Source organism: Notolabrus celidotus, chromosome 10 (assembly GCF_009762535.1).
Source record: "Notolabrus celidotus isolate fNotCel1 chromosome 10, fNotCel1.pri, whole genome shotgun sequence".
NCBI lineage: Eukaryota > Metazoa > Chordata > Actinopteri > Labriformes > Labridae > Notolabrus > Notolabrus celidotus.
In genome coordinates, this window is record NC_048281.1 from 32,935,182 (window position 1) to 32,954,385 (window position 19,204).

General features: G+C 41.4%; 1 protein-coding gene across 1 annotated transcript in view; it reads left to right on the top strand.

Moving 5' to 3' along the window:
• gdap2 (ganglioside induced differentiation associated protein 2) overlaps window positions 1-16,542 on the top strand; it is a 57,796-nt gene extending 41,254 nt beyond the window's left edge. Inside the window, exons 12-14 of the mRNA XM_034694705.1 lie at window positions 4,186-4,240; window positions 5,194-5,337; window positions 12,654-16,542. Of these exons, the coding sequence (XP_034550596.1) occupies window positions 4,186-4,240; window positions 5,194-5,337; window positions 12,654-12,695 (241 nt within the window). The 3' untranslated portion in view covers window positions 12,696-16,542. The remainder of the gene's footprint in view (window positions 1-4,185; window positions 4,241-5,193; window positions 5,338-12,653) is intronic.
• The last annotated feature ends 2,662 nt before the right edge of the window (window positions 16,543-19,204 follow it).

Below are 19,204 nucleotides of genomic sequence, written 5' to 3' on the forward strand. Positions count from 1 at the left end.
TGAGTTGGCTGCAAACACCGCTCAGCTGTTGAGTTTTAGAATAGTTTCTTGTGTTTGATTTATGATCATATTCTAATCACAGCTCAGATCACCTTGAGTTTATTCATGTTAAAGTCCCACCCTGAAAGTCTATAAGCCTTGGCCATGCCATTGTATCTCTGTCTCGTGTAAATCAAGCACTCCCTCCTGCTGGTGGCTCCAGTCTTAGGAAAACATCATGTTCACTGGCTACCAGTCTGGTGACCTCAGAATAGCATCTCTGCATCAAGCTAATGGTGCGGTTTCCTTGCTTCAGTGGATCATGACCTTTTGAATGCATTTGGTGTGAATTGTTTGGGGTTCAGGGTCAGCATCTTCAAGTCTGAGTTCAGGGTGTTTTGGGTGGCTCCCTGCTTTTTTGAGCTTGTGTTTTTCTCTGAGCAAGAGTTGAGCTGTTTCAGTCTTCCTCAGGAAGGTTTTCGCATTAGCCGGTTGTTGCTAGACTAATTTGAAAGTTCTGTTTCCAAGATGCTTCATTGAAGAAGGGTAGAACAGAACTTCTCTGTGAAGAACAAATTGTTAATCCAATTACCAATGTCATGGTTCATTTGGTTAATTACCAACAGCTGAGCCCTCTAACATCGTACAATCTTGAGTCGTTTATTGTCTTTAGTTTGGTTTATAGCCTACATCTTGGCAGCTTAAAAAGTCATCTACTGCCCCAAATAAAATCCCCCTCTCAACCCCACAAAAAAAAGTTATTAGCCGATGAAAGGTTGTCAAACTTTAAGATACTTTTTTAATACCACCTGCTTTAAGACACTACAATATCCTTTATTATGTTGGATGGTATGAGAAAGTACCCAAGCTCACGAAAAAACAGGTCTACAGTCAAATTTTTAGCCTAAAGCTGCCGCCAGCAAAAGAGAGAGATCAGCGGGAGTCAGCAAACTAAAAAGGAAGTGACAAAAGAGCGCAGGTTGTGGGTAAAAAGAGTGGTAAAACTGAGGAATAAGATGTTAATTTCTGACTGTCTCACAGTGGTTTAACGAACCTAAGAAATCCATGCAAACATGCAAAGGTGCTGGATTTTGTTGGTCTGCAGCGCTACTTTTCATGCTTCATCTTGCAGGTTGTGTATGAGTCTCACCATCACACCTGCAGCTCTCACAACGTTAAGTGCTCTATTTCACAGGCTAAGGTTAAGTCCTTTCAGCATTTCAGAACTATGCACACGTTACTTTAATGTCTGGTGTAGACGGACGGAGAGCAGAGGAGTGAGACAGCGATGTTTGCAGTAGGTGCTATCCATTCATCCATTATCTTGACCATCCCGTTTGGGCTGACTTCATGCGGAGGGTAGGGTACACCCTGGACAGGTCGCCAACCTATCACAGGGCACAGTTGGTACTGAAATAGAAAAATGGCCAACTTTTGATACCCAGGAGTTAATTTCCTTTTAGGTGTGGCATCGCCATCATTTGATTTTTACATGTATCATAATCAAATTTAAAATTCTGATATGGTGACAACCCTTGTTTGTTGCGATGACATACCCTGGATATTAACATGGCAGTTTGGAAAGCAACCCCAAACCCAACATTAACCAAACAGAGCAACGAAACATATGTTGACCCTCGTGGTCAGCTGCTTGGTTATGTAGCGCCTCATTAATGAGGCTTCTCGTACGACATTATACAAAGATGTTTGGCCGTACGGGATCTGATATCTAATGCGTCGCATTTGTACATTTCTGTGCAGTGACTCTTTGCAAATTCATGATGATCCACGTCAGAGCCATCTTGGTGTTTACGAATCTGCCTTTAAAGCACTTAAACTTATCCCACATTAGGTGAGGGTGTAATTGACTTAATCTGAATCAATGGAAATCTGTCAGAGTGTGACAGAGCCAGAAGTACGAGCCAGAGAAAATAAAACATTTCCTCAAATGTTCGTCTGATGCCTGAGGTAAAAGGAGCCAGACTGTTGTTGTAGAGGCTCTTTGTACAGTACTTAACTCTGGCGTCACTGATAAATGTGTCCAAACAAAGTCCACTACAGAATATAACAAACATTAGTTCAACTCTCTCTCTGTCTGTTAAATAAATAGAAGCTATTATTTGGAAGAAGTTGATATTTTGAGATAACTGTCCACAGTTTGATTTGTTGTTGGTGCTGGAGGCCAGCAGGGAATCCATGGAGATCCTGCTTTTACACACCAACTAAAACATCTCATTTAGAACCAAAATGTAAACACTCATGACATCTTGGTGGAGCCAAAGCACACTGGGTAAGAGTAACCTCAACACGTCCCGTGATAACAATCGGTTTTCTTGGGAACGTTGATGTCTTGACTATTTGATGATCCTTGGATTAGCTTCTGAGGTAATTCACTCTGGATGAACTTCACGGGCAGGTTTCACAATCATGAACCTCAGTAGAACCAGATTCAGCTCACAGAGTCGTTAGTCATCAGTAAGTTGAATAATAACACCTCAACTGATTGCTGAATTCACTGAAGTGTGTTTCATTTAACAACCAAGTAAAGCCTGCCAACTCGTTTCAGAAACATGCAGAAGAAAACAGTCTTTGAGGAGAGGTTTCTTTTCTCATGTTGAAGAACGACCATGATTTCACACTTCATTGTTGGCATTTTTATTTATCTGTCTTCAGTTTTGCAGCAATAAAAACAAAAAACAAACAGGTGAGCAGAGTCAACAGCAGCATCCAGACCTGTCAGTGACAACAGGTCTGTTGTGCCATCAACAACGGTACTCCAAATCACGTCAGTTTAAAAAGCTATGACAGCTTTTAAGTTAGAGTGACAGTCTTTCAAGGACCTGAACTCCCCTTTCTCTTATTGTCTTGTATTTTTTAATATAAATGACAAATACATTAAATCAAACTGAATCCAGGGTAACACTCCCTTTCTTGTTATGCAACCTTGTCTGGTTCTGCTGGAGGTTTCTGCCTGTTAAGACAAACAGAGCAGGTCTAGACCGTACTCTATGTACTATCATTAACAAAGACCCAACATCAAGACAGGATCAGATCCAGTCCCATCTTACAGACAGGACTCAGTCTGATCTCATCTTAATCCACCATGAGCAGAGCACTTTGCAGCATTTAGCAAGTTACAGTGGCAAGGACAAACTTCCTTTAACAGGCAGAAACCTCCAGCAGGACCAGACTCATGTTAGACACACATCTGCTGAGACCGTGTTGGAGAGAGGGATAGAGGGAGATGAAGAGAGAGAGATGATAGTGGGGAGACGGATAGTAGTAGTTGTAGCAGCTGGAGTCTTGCACGTCCATAGTAGCACTCAGAGGAACCTACGGGACAAGGGAGCTCAGGGCCTCCAGAAAGGTCTATGGTTAGTAACTTTAATGGGACAGGAAGAGTTAAAGTAAGTGACAGGCAGAGAGAGGGGCAGAGATATAATTTAGCCTTTTGAAAAGGACTTAATCTGGGCACCAGTCCAGCTCAGCTTGCACCTCATGTAAAGAGGCTATAGTCCTTTCTGTCGCGAGTTCACCTCCTCGCCACGACCCCTTTCTGCATGTCTTCCCCCTCTCTCTGCTCCCCACGTTATGACTTCAGCTGTAATATCTAATAAAGGCTACAAACACCCCAAGATAACATGAACAGCTGCAGTTTTATCCCAGCAGAGTCCTGTATTTGTGGTAAACTGTTTTCTGTTACACATGTTGCTGGGATGAGGATTTGTAGCAGCAGGACTGTGTGTGGGAGCGGTTTAGTGTTACCCACAGAGTCAAACATCGTCTGATTGACGTGTTATTTATCGTCTTTGGAGAAAACCTTTGTTCGATGGCATGTCGAGGATGTTTTAATGTTTTTCTAAGTCAGATGTTTTCATTTGATTGATTGACAAGAAAAATAAAGTGGTACAGATGAGATCCTTTGATTGTGTCTTTGAGTTTGGTTTGGAGTTTTCTTAAGATCTGGTTTGTTAGACTGAGCTGCTGCATTGTCCAAAAGACAAAAGAAAGAGCACACACACATCCTAAAAGTCCAAACTGTTTCTTCCTCCTGGTGGAGTTGTTCATTTACATTAAAGTGTATTAGGCTAACTGAGGAATAAGGCAGCTTAATGCACATTTTGTCTTTTTGTTTCAGTAGGTTAATCTTCGCTTCTCTTTTTACGTTAAGTTCACTCTCTGAATTTTTCTCTGTTTTTGTTTTAGGTTCAAGAAGAATTTGAAAGCCTTCTACTTTGTACATCCAACATTTCGCTCTAAGGTAAGATTATATTTGTCCCAAATGGCCGATACTCCCAAAATACTTGTTTTAACACGATTCATCTTGATGTTTTTGAAACCTTATAAGGAATTTTGCAAAACTTTTCACCACTTTCCCACCATGTATGTAAAATCTTCAACTTATAAAAGTTCAATTCCTCTGTGGTGCTTCTCTGATTGAAAATTCCTCTCTGCTTGTCTCCTCCTTCACATAACCTGCTCTGATGAGTTAAAGCATTGTGCACTCCAACCCCAACATGGTCTCAGCAGATGTGTGTCTAACATGAGTCTGGTCTTGCTGGAGGTTTCTGCCTGTTAAAGGAAGTTTGTCCTTGCCACTGTAACTTGCTAAATGCTGCAAAGTGCTCTGCTCATGGTGGATTAAGATGAGATCAGACTGAGTCCTGTCTGTAAGATGGGACCGGATCTTATCCAGTCTTGATGTTGGGTCTTTGTTAATAATAGAACATAGAGTACGGTCTAGACCTGCTCTGTTTGGAAAGAGTCTGAGGATAACATTTCCAAAACATACGACAAACGCAGCTAAATCAATCAGAAGGACCGACCATCACAGGAAGAGAGCAGAGCATGCACACAGTAGAAGTCCAGGTGGCATCTTTCTGCAGACACATCGTGATCCTGATGTGTAAGAAAACCTCACAGCATGTTTTTTAGGAATCAGATTTAGGGAATTGGACTTGGACAAACTTTTACTAAAACCGCACTTTGAGAGCTTTCTGGCTTTTCTTTGTTGTTGTTCAGAGGAATTGCAGTACTTTGTTTCCCATTAACAACCTCCCCTTCAGGATCATTAAAGTTGCATCAGACTTGATCTCGTTCTGTTATTTGTTTTAGAAAGTTGTGCTCACGATGGATATCTTGGTAACATAAGATCCGACCCCATCAATCACTCATGAAGCTTTGATTTCTTCACTTTTCTTGGTTTGGTTCCAGGTCTCTACGTGGTTCTTCACCACCTTCAGCGTGTCTGGAATAAAGGACCGGGTTCGCTACCTGGACAACCTGCAGCAGCTCTTCACCTGCATCAAACCCGAGCAGATCGACATCCCTCCGTTTGTCCTGGAGTATGACGCCCGGGTAAGAAGCACAGCACACAGAAATGAACCTCATGAACCGAGGCTGCAGTCCTCGTTTCACGGGATCGATTCCAGGTCCCAACATGATTTGGTGCATGTCCTCCCTCGCGCTCTCCCCACGTTTCCTGTCTCTCGTTCGAGCTACCCTGTCCAAAATAATCTTTAAGAAATGCTTATCATCATTGGGATAATAATTTAACAATCTGCCTTTTGTCTGACCTCGACGTCGTCTCTGAGGGTGACGACCTGCTGCTCTGGGCTTCTGGTGCAGCCAGGGGTTAGAGATGAAATACTTCTTCTTCTATGCTTTGACATGTTAAAGTCTGATTAGCATCATGAGAAGCAACAATGAACACTTTAGTAGGGAGGACATCTCAATGTCAGCTGCAGTTGCTTGCAGATGTCTGTTGAAATGCATTACAGTGGATTGTGTTCGGCCTCTTTAGCTCTTCACATGGACTGTACCCCGCACCCTGCAGCTAAAGCTAGCTGAGATGTTATTTGTCAATACTACTCAGACTGAAAACACACAAGAACACTTCTGATACAGAAATCCTGAAGCTGCAGATACAGATTTTTAAAATTTAAATGATGCAAAAATTACAAACTACTGCATAATCCAATAATAACAATAATATCAATAATAATTACAATAATAATAATAATAATAATAATAATAATGATAATGATAATTGTAATAATGATAATACTCATAATTATGATTCTGATTATTATAAATAAATAGTTACAAAAATATAATAATAATAATAATAATAATAATAATAATAATAAATAAATGAGTAAAAATAATATAATAATGATAATAATAATAATTATTATTATTATTACAGTAATGATGATAATAAATAAAAACATTAAATAATAATAATGATATTGAACAAATAAATAAAGACAAACAAAATTATAATAATACAAACATCATAATAATAATAATAATAATAATAATAATAATAATAGTAATAATACATTAAAAAAGCTATAATAATAATAATATTAAACAAATAAATGAAGACAAATATGATAATGATAATAATATTATTAATAATAATAATAATAAAAAAATAAAATAATAATAATAATAATAATAATAATAATAATAATAATACATAAACAACTACAAAAATTCACAATGCTAAGAATAATTATTTCAATTACAAACAAATACATAAATAGAAACATAATAATTATTTAAATTAATATAATAAATAGATAAATAATATTAAAGTTGCAGGGTAACCAAAAATGCAATAATGTGCCTGATGCATGGCCCAGGACAATGATAGTATCATGCAACATCTTATAAGTTGTAGACAGTTAATTAATAACTTAAGAAAACAAAATGTCACTAAAAGTATTACTGCAGGAATGATGTCATCACCGCCATCGTAAGGAGGTATGAAGGTGTGACCTGATGAGTCAAATTAGAACAGCAGATCTGTTGAGAGTGATGTTATTCTGCACGATGTGTTACTGCATCAAAGTTTTGTGCAAACACCCTGAACAATATTGAGTGCCTCATTCTGCTGCATATTTCATGCCTTGCAAGATCATTTCAAGACCAGCTCTCTCTTCAAGTGTTTACATATGAAGTATTTGAAGAATGCATGATGCGTGCGATCAAACTGCACGTTCTTCTATAAAATATACAGTATGTGTATCTGATCATCATGCCATGTCTGAGTTACAGTCCGCTTTGACAGCTACACTTCAGCCTCACACGCTCTCCCAGCTTCCCTGTTAGTAATGCTCTCCTCCTGTTGATCCCCTCACATGTCCTCACACAGCAGATCTAAACCCCGAACATGTCGGTTCCCATGTGTGTTTTATGTGAAGCTCTTTCTGTAGCTGTGTTTGAAGGTTGAGAAGAAGAAAGAAAAAGGCTTTGTTCATTCGTCTACATTTGATGTTTCTGCTCTCGCTGATGTAAACCAGAGAGGCAGAAACACAGGAACAATCAGCTAACGACATTCTTATTGAGGCTTTGTGCAATTTCAGAAATGACACCGATTTATCAGAAAGCTACAAGCTCAGTTAAAATGAGGTTGTCCAGAAGATTCTGCATGAAATTCTCCTGAATGAAGTCGTTAATATCAAACCTTTGATTTGAGAGGCTCTGGTGCTGTTAAAAATAGGAAACAAGCTGACAGACTCCACCCTCGAACAGAGATCTGTGAGCAAAGAGCAAGTGTTCACAGCGCCAAAATGAACCCTGTGACTGTGACAGACTAGAACATCCATTCCCTCCAGGATTTTTTTGTGATTGTTGCGGCCCCAAAAAGCCTGATTTTGCGACAGCTTTTTGAAAAAATTGCAGTGAAAGTTGCGATTTTTTTATTGCTTTTTTCCCCCAATAACATCTCAGGGGGAAGTAAATACGCTAAATTACAGTTGTTTTTAGAAAACATTCTTGATGTGGCCACTGACTGTATTTTGATTCTCTTGTTTCACAGAAAAATGCCATTAAAGGTCTGTATTTCACATTTTCTACGGTCCCTGAATGCACCTCGCAGTGACACAGGCACTTGACAGGCAGTTCACGGCACTCTGAAATGAATCTGCATCTTTGATGACTATGAGTTTATCAAAACTTACTGAATGTGTCTGATGTTTCACCAAACTGGATTAAAGGTGACATATCATGCAAAATTGACTTTTTAATGGTTCTTTACCTGAAATATGTGTCCCTGGCATGTCTGCAAACCCCCCGAGAATGAAAAAAATCCATTCTGCCCCTGTTTTGATTTCTACACCTTTCTGTAAATTCTGTAAAAAGTCGGTTTTACTCCCCATGTCTGCAGATTTGAAGATCTAGTGGATGATTTTTATTTATCATGGATAAGTGCTAGCGCTAGTTAGCATAGCCACATAGCTACATGTTCGTAGCTGTGTACCAAGACACACGTCTACATACTGATAAATAAAACAACAAGAAACACTAAATCTGTGACCAATCCTTCAGAAAGGTCCTGCTGCAGCGCCTCTCCGTCAGGATCAGATTCTGGATCAGATTCAGAGGGTTGAAGTAACGTGATCTCTGAGCAGCCGTGTATATTCAGCCAACATGTAAACATTAGATCAACGTGCTGGAGAGCCGAGGCACATCCACTTCCGGAGGGGGCGTGGTCAGAGGGAAAACAGAGTGTTCTGAGGAGGAATGAAGAAGAGGGTTTTTCAGGCAGACCAAAATCTGATTTCAAAGTGTTTTTTTGAGCATAAACTTTAAAGACATGTTTTGGGGACCTCTTAGACCAATATATATTGATGAAAAAGCGTGATATGTCACCTTTAAATCAAGCTGTAGACGAGGAGCTTTTACAGTAATGGCGGCAAAAAACGTCAAACATCAATATTAAACAGACGTCCCCCGGGTGTGTCTCTGTCACTAACGCACACCGGGGGTAAAAATCATGTATGAAGATGAGACAGATGCATGGAGGTGAGGAGAGCTGGTTCATAAAGCACACCTGCTGCAGGTAGAGACCAAGCGAACACTGTGCCCCTCAATCTGTAACAACGTTGTCATGGTCACTTGTCCTGCCTGCTGTCCTCTTTTCACCCGTTCTCTGTGCGTGTTTTGTTGTTGAAAAGTGCCGATCAAGTGAGGACTTGCGTTTATGTTCCAATGAAGTGAAATTGATGACAAAGCCGATGACGTACAGGGGCTGAGGTTAAGGTAATTGGTCAAATTTGCAGGAAAGTTGCGGTGATTGTATAAAATTGCAAGGCCGCGAAAAAATCGCGCTGATTGGTTGAATTTGCGTTGATAGTTGCGATCGCGAAATCACAACTTCCTGGAGGGACTGAACATCAGAAAGCTTTCACATCAAGTTCTCTGGATTGAAAGAAACAGATCCAGTGGTCGTGTTTTTATCGCTTGTATCTGACTCTGTGTTTGGACTTTGTGGTTTGTGAGGTTTGTGTTGGCTGAAGAAACATATAAACACACGCCTTCTCTTCTGTCGTATCTTGGATTGAGGATGAGAACTGAGACACGGTCCGCCTGGATGAGCGGCAACCTTTCAGCTCGTTTTGTCAGCACTCACTAAAAGTTCCTGATGTGATTTTATTCTCAGGGCGTGATTTATCATCAGGAGACTCAAACTGGATATCGATGACGGTTCATAAGTAGTGAAAGCGATTGAAACCACATGCACCATCAAGGAGAGTTAACCCCAATCTTTGATCCATCTCATTTCTCATCATGAAAGGATCGTATTTTAATGTTTGGGAAGGTTTTTTGCCAAGACACCCAAAAAACAAACTTAACTTTTAATGATTTTAAATCAGAGCGAAACATTAAAGGAGCAGTCTGCAGGATTTGCAGTTTGCATCCTCTCGGTTTTCTTCCTTCCCACTTCAGGTTAACCTCAGCCTCTCGCTGCGACTCTAAACCATCAGTATGTGAACACCAATGCGCTGGCCTCCTCTAAAGCTGGAGCACGCTGCATTCCCCTCTTTTCAGCATCACAGCCAGGCGCCACATCGGGCGATAACTCTCGTATCAACACGTGTCGGTCGCTGTTACCCAGAAATTGTTTGCTCTGCTGGGCTGAATTAGAAGCCGTGGAAACAGTCCAGGAATAATGAGTCCTTTTGTTCACTGAAATGAAGTCACACACAGCACACCACACACACACACACACACACACACACACACACACACACACACACACACAGCATCAGATAAGGGACTGTAAGTGAAGATAATTGAATAAATCTGAGGAGATGTTAAATATAAATTATTTATCCACTAAAAGCAGCTTCAAAACATATTTTTGCTGGGGCGCCGGTGGCCTAGCGGTCTAACCGCGCGCCCCATATGCAGAGGCTATACCCCTCGTTGCAGAGGTTGCAGGTTCAATTCCAGCCTCAACCATTTGATTGCATGTCCTCCCCACATTTCCTGTCTCTCTTAAGCTGTTTAATAAAATGAGACCCAGCTCTGATAGGATTATACCAAGATTAGATAGTGAAGCTTTAATTGTGTAACTTCTTTGTTTTTGTTCCCTTTGAGGCTGAAGTGTAGCTGCTGCTCAAGTCCTAACAAGGACCAAAAAAGTAGACCACATCACTCCAGTTCTTAGATCCCTACACTGGCTTCCTGTCTGTCAGAGAATAGACTTTAAAATCCTGATGATGGTTTATAAAGACCTGAATGCTTTAGGCCCAAAATACATTGCTGATCTGCTACTACTTTATGAACCACCTCGACCTCTGAGGTCATCAGGTCCTGGTCTCCTTTCAGTCCCTAGAGTCAGAAGGAAACATGGTGAAGCAGCGTTTAGTCATTATGCTCCACATATCTGGAACACACTCCCTGAAAGCTGCAGGTCTGCTCCAACTCTCACCTCTTTAAAATCAAAGACTAAGAATTTTTATTTGCCACTGCCTTCCTATCTTAGACTATTTTAACTCACTTTAAATTAAAATTTTAATGTAATTTTTAATATATTTCTAATTTTCCTTTTCTTTTCTGTTTAATTATATTTGTCATTTTCATTGTGTTCTTTTATGCTTGTCTGAATGTCTCCAATGCTTTTAATGTTTTAATGTAAAGCACATTGAGTTGCCCTCGTGTATGAAATGCACTATACAAATAAAGCTGCCTTGCCTTGCCTTTCACCCTCCTCTAACGTCATTTTGGCTTCAGTTAGAAACTATCTGTGCTGAATTTGACTTCTAAAGAGAGAGACACTTCCCTCAGGAGCTGATAGAGAATGAAACAAACTCTAAAAGATGATAATGTTGTTCTGTTAAAGCTGATTTAATGCTAAAGCAGAGTTACTGTCAACCTACTGCGAACAAAAGATAGTTTGTGCGGGTTTGATGCCTCTTGAAGACACAGTGTCTTTGGATTACCTTCAAAGAGCCCTTACTCTCTACTTCTTGCTGATGTGAACCAGAGAAGAGGAAATGAAGTAACAGTTAATGACTCGCTCCCTCTGTGTCTGTGTGTGTGCATGATTTTAGAAATGACATCAATTAATCAGTATGCCAGTTAGTCAGCACGCTGTAACCTTTCTGCAGAAAAAGCAGGCATGTAGGCGTGTGACTGGATCTGGAGTCTTGTCCTCCAGCATCTCAGCAAGCGATCGCTGTGTGAAGATAATAAAAGCTTTGAGACCTGTAGTTGATGCATCATCTGACAATGTGACTCAAAGTGGTTGATTAAATTTACTCCTTTTAGTGAGAAGGTTGCAGGACTTACAGACAGGACTCAGTCTGATCTCATCTTAATCCGCCATGAGCAGAGCACTTTGCAGCATTTAGCAAGTTACAGTGACAAGGACAAACTTCCTTTAACAGGCAGAAACCTCCAGCAGGACCAGACTCATGTTAGACACACATCTGCTGAGACCGTGTTGGAGAGAGGGATAGAGGGAGATGAAGAGAGAGAGAGATGATAGTGGTGAGACGGATAGTAGTAGTTGTAGCAGCTGGAGTCTGGCACGTCCACAGCAGCAGAGATCCAGAGGAACTACGAGACAAGGGAGCTCAGGGACTCCAGAAAGGTCTAAGAAAGAGAAAAGAGGGGAGACCAGAAGAAAGAAAAAGAGGAGAATAAATGGTGAAGGAATGACAGAAGGAAAGGACGGGATAAGAAAAGGAGACATGAAGGATGAAGAAACATAGAAAGAACAAGAGAGGAAAGAAAGAAAGGAAGGAAGGAAAAAGAAGGAAGGAAGAAGAAGATGGAAAGAAAGAGGAATGAATAAAGAAAGAAGAAAGAAAGAGAAAGAAAAGAAAAAAAAAGAAAGAAGAAAGAAGAAAGAAAGAAGAAAGAAAGAAAGAAAGACCCAAAAAAGGAATCTACAGCAGAGATCCAGAGAACCTACGAGACAAGGGAGCTCGGGACTCCAGAAAGGTCTATGGTTAGGAACTTTAATGGGACAGGAAGAGTTAAAGTGAGAGACAGGCAGAGAGAGGAGAGAGAGGGAAAGACAGGATCCCAGTGTGTCAGTCTAAGCCTATAACAGCATAACTAAGAGCTGGTCCAAGCCGGAACCAGCTCTAACTATAAGCTTTATCAAAAAGGAAAGTTTGAAGCCTACTATTAAAAGTAGAGAGGGTGTCTACCTCCCGGACCCTGACTGGTAGATGATTCCAAAGGAGAGGTGCCTGATAACTGAAGGCTTGACCTCCCATACTAAATATCCTATTTTAGACCCATTCTTATTCTCATCATTCATCTTCAGATTTGAAATCACAGATTTTGTGCTGACTCTGTTGTTAATCTATGAAAAGAAGAACCTCATTCTGGCTCTTGTACTAATCTCTGTTCCTCTTCTGTCTCAGATCAACGGACCCCAGAACCCGTCCCAGTCTTCAGGTCTGTGACAGGAGAGCATCAGACTCCGCTGCGGGGTTGGACGAGGTGGTGTCAGTCTGCCAAATGGAAGCAGTTTATGGACGTCGAGTTTCCAGTGTGGTCTGAACTCCTAACCTCCTCTCAAACCTCTGAACCGAACCGAGGGAAGCTCTCCTTTTGTTCTGCCTCTGCCAAAAGGACCAAATTAACAGCCTCAGCCCACATTTAGCAGCATGAGGCCAGGCGGGCGGTCATTCTCTCTCACCACGGACTATTTGTGGATCTGGTTGGTTTCTGGATTATGCCTTACACTGATGGTTCTTATTCAGCAGTTTCCTCAAAAATCCCTAAATATGAAGCGTAATGTCACGTCTGACGGCCTTTTCCACCGTGTGGTCGTATCAGACGTCCTCGCCCCGGGCTCAGAATACTGTCAGGCTCTTCAAATGCTGGAGGACGATGACGTCTGTCTGGATTCCCGTCTCATGCTGGACCACAACACGCAGGAGGGCAGAAAACACTGGATGAAGAAAAGACCTTTAAAACCTGAAGCTCACTATTGCTGTAAGCTGGAATTTCCCACCTGGTGATTCATTGTACACAACCTCTGCTCTCTGCTGCAGTCACAATCAGAAACCCCAGGGAGCTAGCTTCGTCACGTAGAACATTCACATCACAAGTTAATTTAAAGGGATAGTTCGTTATTTGAAGGGGGGTTGTATGAGGACCAATTATTGAGTATACTGCCGCACTAATGTCGGTGTAGAGAAAATTCTCCTTGCTCAACTTAAGCCTCTGTTTGGCTCTACTTCATGTAAGCTACACACCTGTTCCCCCACATGTAGCGCACCAATCAGCTGTTCAGATTAACAGAACACGCTCTGAATCTCTGTGGAAAAGTAAACAGAGATTGTAGCGGGGCTGGTAGCAAGCGAACCAGCTATCAAAGAGACCGCACTGCCCTCAAGCAGAAGTTTAAATCAGCCTTAAGAGTTTTAGTTCAGCTCCTCTTCTGCCACTAACACACTGAAGGAAGCAGGTACACAGCAGCGTTCAGTGAGGCAGGGTAACTCTGGATGATGCCGACTGCAGCCGTACATGAGCCGCTGGTATCCTCTGATTCAGAAGGATCCTGAAGTACTCTTGTTATGAAGTCCCACTCCTTACAGCAGTAGCAGAAGTAGACCACCAGGTAACTTTGCATCTAGTCCTTTTCTCCAGTGAGCACAGAAGCCTCTCTGCTTTCTCCTTCAGTTTCGTTCTCTCTCTGCAAACCCACTTGCAGTAAACGTCATCGTCGCTGTCAGAGCCGCTCATTCATCAGCGAGGCTGCATCTCTTTCAAAGCCTCGACCCGGGCCAAACTTACTTACGCCCTCAGGTCGGCAAAGTAAACATCAGACACTAACATCAACATCGGGTCTGACTTTCTTGGAAAGAGCTAAACAACATCATGCTGAACCTGCAGCGGTTCATAGCCTAGCTCCTCAATTGCTCAACAGTACCTCATACAACCTCACTATAAAACACTGAACTGTCCCTTTAATCATGAAGCAACTTAAAGGAGTAGTTTGAAAAACACAAGAAGACTCCTGCTGCTTTTATTCAGCTGCATCAGGGTGACTCAGTTTAGCACAGAGTGTTAAAGACAGGGTGACTCTGTCCCTCTCAGATAAACACACTTTCTTTTTATACATCGTACACAATAAGGGTTCAGTTCATCTGCTGTAAGGTACTTTAAGGTGTATTTTCTTAATCTAGAGCAGAAATAGGGAGCTGCAGCTTCATATTTAACTCAAACATGACATCAGTAACTTAAACTCATGTACTCAGAACATATCCACCAATGTAAACCCTTCCCTTTAAGTTTAATCTTCAGTTTGTGGATTTAAGGCGACGTGAAATCAAGAGAAGACGTGCTGCTGAGGTCTGATATCTCCTTGTTGCCTTGTCCTTGTAATTTCCCACGTTAAGGTGTGTCTTGAAGGCAGCACAGAGTGAGACTCTGGACTAACGCTGTAAAAAGTAACTGAACCAGTTCAATAATCAAACAGAAAAATTAACCTCTGATGATTTCATGATTGATCTTTATTCTTTCAGCAGAAGATGACACACAGTCACCGGTTTCAGTTTCTGAAATGTGAACATTTGCTGCTCTTTGTGTTCATTGTGTTCTTTACGTGTTCCTTTAGGATGTCAGCTGGACCTCTTTTTGGCGTTATGGGCATTTTTGTATTTCTTTAAATGTCGTGGTTCAAATAATAAATCAACACAGAATCATGAAACAGTCAGCTGCTGCCTCAATCAGAACGTGTCCTCTCTCTCCGTCAGGACTCTGAGTGATTGTAAATCCAGTTTTCAGGCTGGAGGTTGTTTTCTGCTGCAGGTGGAACTCACAGCTTGATGTTCTCGACGTGTCAGTGAGGAGATTATGTATAAATGAATTAATTATATTCACACACCGCTCTAATTTATTGTATATTGTCTTTGCTTTGATGTCGTCTCACGTTACGTTTTCCTGATTCACTCATCGTTTCATCCGTCACAGCAAAGAAACAGACGCATGAAACATTCAAAACTTAATCCTAATTCATAATAACTCATCCCTTGGTCGTCCTCTTGCAGCAAAATCAAACATTTTCTTGTTCCAGCTTCTAAAATCGAGGATTGACAACTTTTCTTTGTTAACTTTGAATCGAATAAAGATTATTTGTGTTTGGATCACTGATTGGTTCAAAGGTGACATATCATACAAAATCGACTTTTAATGGTTCTCTAACCTGAAATATGTGTCCCTGTCTACAAACCCCCCTGAAATGAAAAAAATCCATTCTGCCCCTGTTCTGATTTCTCCCATCTTTCTGTAAATGTGTGTGAAACGAGCCGTTTCAGTTTTCAGTGTTTTTCATACGTCACGACGCCATCTGGTCTGTAACAGGAAGTCAGAGCTCGGAGCTTGTTCAGCCCATAGACTGTATAAAATACAACTCAACCCCTCCTCCGTTTTTCATTCCCTGCACACACGTGTGCTAACAAGGAGCTTAGGAGGGAGGCATGCTAGTTGTAGGCTGTCTTAATAAACACAAAGGTCGGTTTTACTCCCCACGTCTGCAGATTTGACGATCTAGTGGATGAATTTTATTTGTCATGGATAAGTGCTAGCGCTAGTTAGCATAGCCACATAGCTACATGTTGGTAGCTGTGTACCAAGACACACGTCTACATACTGACAAATAAAACAACAAGAAACACTAAATCTGTGACCAATCCTTCAGAAAGGTCCTGCTGCAGGCGCCTCTCCGTCAGGATCAGATTCTGTAACACAGGTCTGTGAGCAGCCGTGTATATTCAGCCAACATGTAACATTAGATCAACGTGCTGGAGAGCCGAGGCCACACCCACTTCCTGAGGGGGCGTGGTCAGAGAGCTCATTCTCATTTAAGGCACAGACACATAAACCAGCCTGTTCTGAGCAGGGCTCAAAAGAGGGGTTTACAGGCAGACCAAATCTGATTTCAAGTGTTTTATGAGCAATAAACTTTAAAGACATGTTTTGGGGACCTCTATATGACCAATATCTGTTGATGAAAAAAGCGTGATATGTCACCTAAAATATTCAGTAGTATATCTAAGCTCTTGTGTTTCCCTCCTGCATACATGTTGTCGTCTGAACTCGTCGAGAATGTATGTAAAGATGAGCCAAAACCGAAAGTCCTGGAAATGTACAATACTTTTCTTCTGTATGATTTAAAGGTAAGAATGAGAGGTTGACCGGCGTCACCAACCTCTGTGATTTACAGAACGTGCCGTCCATCCTGTTCTCATGCAGTTTGTTTTTTTAATAAACACTGATTAAAATGATTTTCTGTAAAAGTGATTGAAGTCGCTGTTTCCCTTCTTGTGTACGTGATTTATTCTGATGTGGAGATGTCTCCAAACCGAGACGACAAGAGGAAGTTGCGTCGCTGAAGTTTTCTACCAGGAACAATCTGACTTTTCTTGGCGTTTGCCTCCATGACACCGAGCGTTGAGTTCTCCGCGAAGACAAGGCGAAAAGAAATGCATGTGCTTTGCATTTATGACTGTGTTCTTGGGAATACCGCGTGCGTTAAGTACGCTTAATTTCATCCATCTACAAAGGGGGAAATGAAATCCATCACTCGCCGCTGAGAGGTGACGATGGAGGGAGAGAACAGTGAAGTATTTCTGTTGAATATTGAGCTGAGGATCGAGTCCAGCAGAGTCAGCTGAAACGTGTTGGAGAGCTTTGAACGTGAGCTGCAGCCAAAGTTCTGTGAAGAGAAAGTCTTTCTTAAAATAGACTCTACGTGTGAGAAGGTTTCATGGAGTCTCCTGGAGTTCAAACGGTCTGTGTACATGTTTCCAGGAAGGAGACCCTGAGCTTAAATTACTGTCAGCTCTGTGTTATGACTGGAGGATGTTCTCACCTTAAAGGGACAAGTTGGTGTTTTTATTCTGTGAAATGTTACAACACTGGTGTTTACGAGGCCGGGTTGTGTGAGGTACACGTCAGTGGTTAGTTTACGACCCACAGGAGATGCAGGTCAGCATGGCCCTGTTACTGAGCTGGTTAACTGATATGGAGGCGAGGGTACAGTCTGCTATGGACTGTAACACTGAAGTCAAATCCAAACACTAACTCCAGTGACAGTGTTTGCTATGTTTTGCCGTCAGAGAGTCCATTTGTTTTAGAATCATTTGCAGATGCATGTTCCTTCACCTGCAGCCAACAGTCTGTCTGCAGGCTGCAAGACGTGAGGCAGGCCTTTAGCCTCCTCGCTAACAGCTAGTGTTCCCTCCTGTCAGTAAAGTCAGCCGTGCCCTAATTATGCAAAATCTATAACATTAATATCTTTAAAAATAAAAGGTTATTAAAAAACAGACTCCAGTACAGTGTGTGCCGATAGAGAAATGAGCTCTTCAGACCAAAACCGTTCCTTGAACCAGGCTGTAAACATGTTTATTCCTGCTGTAAAGATCATCTATTTTGAATGGGTATGTGGTTTCCAGGTCTTTTGAAGCGAGCCTCTAGTGGACGCTTGAGGAACTGCAGTTTTTGACACTCAACTCATTTTTATTTCTATAGCACCTTTTATACACTCAAGCATGCAGCCCAAAGTGCTTCACAAAAGAACAGAGAGACAGAAAACAACAGCAATAGGTAAAAAGATACAAGACTAAATCAAGATAAAGAAAGTGATATGAAATGAGATAAGATAAGACTTTGAAATTCGGTTGTTACAACAACACAGACATAGTAGCAAGAGTAGTACATGAAATAGAGCACTAATAGAGAACAAATTTAAGTAAAGTAAAAGTTAATATAAAGATAGATAAATACTAATTAAAATAAAAGGTATATACAATGTTACACATGGTGTAAATAGTTGTAACTACAGGCAGTAAGCAAACATGCAGAAGTGACAGGTTGACATATAAATCAATCAATCAATCTTTATTTGTACAGCTCCAAATCACAACAAACCTTATCTCAAGACGCTTTTACAAACAGAGCAGGTCTAGACCGGACTCTATGTCAAATTATGAACAGAGACCCAACACCAAGACAGGATAAGACCCAGTCTGACCCCACCTTAATCCACCATGAGCATTGCACCTCTCAGTATTTAGCTAGTTACAGCGGCAAAGAAACACTTCCTTTAACAGGCAGAAACCTCCAGCAGGACCAGACTCATGTTAGACAGCCATCTGCTGAGACCGTGTTGTATAAATAAATATACATTGGTATGTAGATATGTCTGTATAGAGATAGAGAATATTAAAAATGTACTCTATAATAGTGGAATGATCAGTTGTCACAGATCAGGTCTAGACCGTCCTCTATGTTCTATCATTAACAAAGACCCAACATCAAGACCGGATCAGATCCAGTCCCATCTTACAGACAGGACTCAGTCTGATCTCATCTTAATCCACCATGAGCAGAGCACTTTGCAGCATTTAGCAAGTTACAGTGGCAAGGACAAACTTCCTTTAACAGGCAGAAACCTCCAGCAGGACCAGACTCATGTTAGACACACATCTGCTGAGACCGTGTTGGAGAGAGGGATAGAGGGAGATGAAGAGAGAGAGAGAGAGATGATAGTGGGGAGACAGATAGTAGTAGTTGTAGCAGCTGGAGTCTGGTACGTCCACAGCAGCAGAGATCCAGAGGAACCTACGAGACAAGGGAGCTCAGGGACTCCAGAAAGGTCTATGGTTAGGAACTTTAATGGGACAGAGAGAGTTAAAGTCAGTTCTCCTGGCAGTCTAAGCCCATAGCAGCTTCTGTGATTGGACCTCTATTTGGAGTTGCAGTTACAGCATGGGACACAGACACACGTGAACATACGCTAAACCAGCTAACTTAGGGGACAGAGGGACATCCTTATCTCTGGGGTCATGGAGTTTGAGTGTTCAGGAAAGTTTGTACTCAAAGCAACAAATGCTGAACATGATCTGTCTGACACACTGATGTCTGCAGGCTTTCGCTTATGCTGTAAGAGTACAATAATACT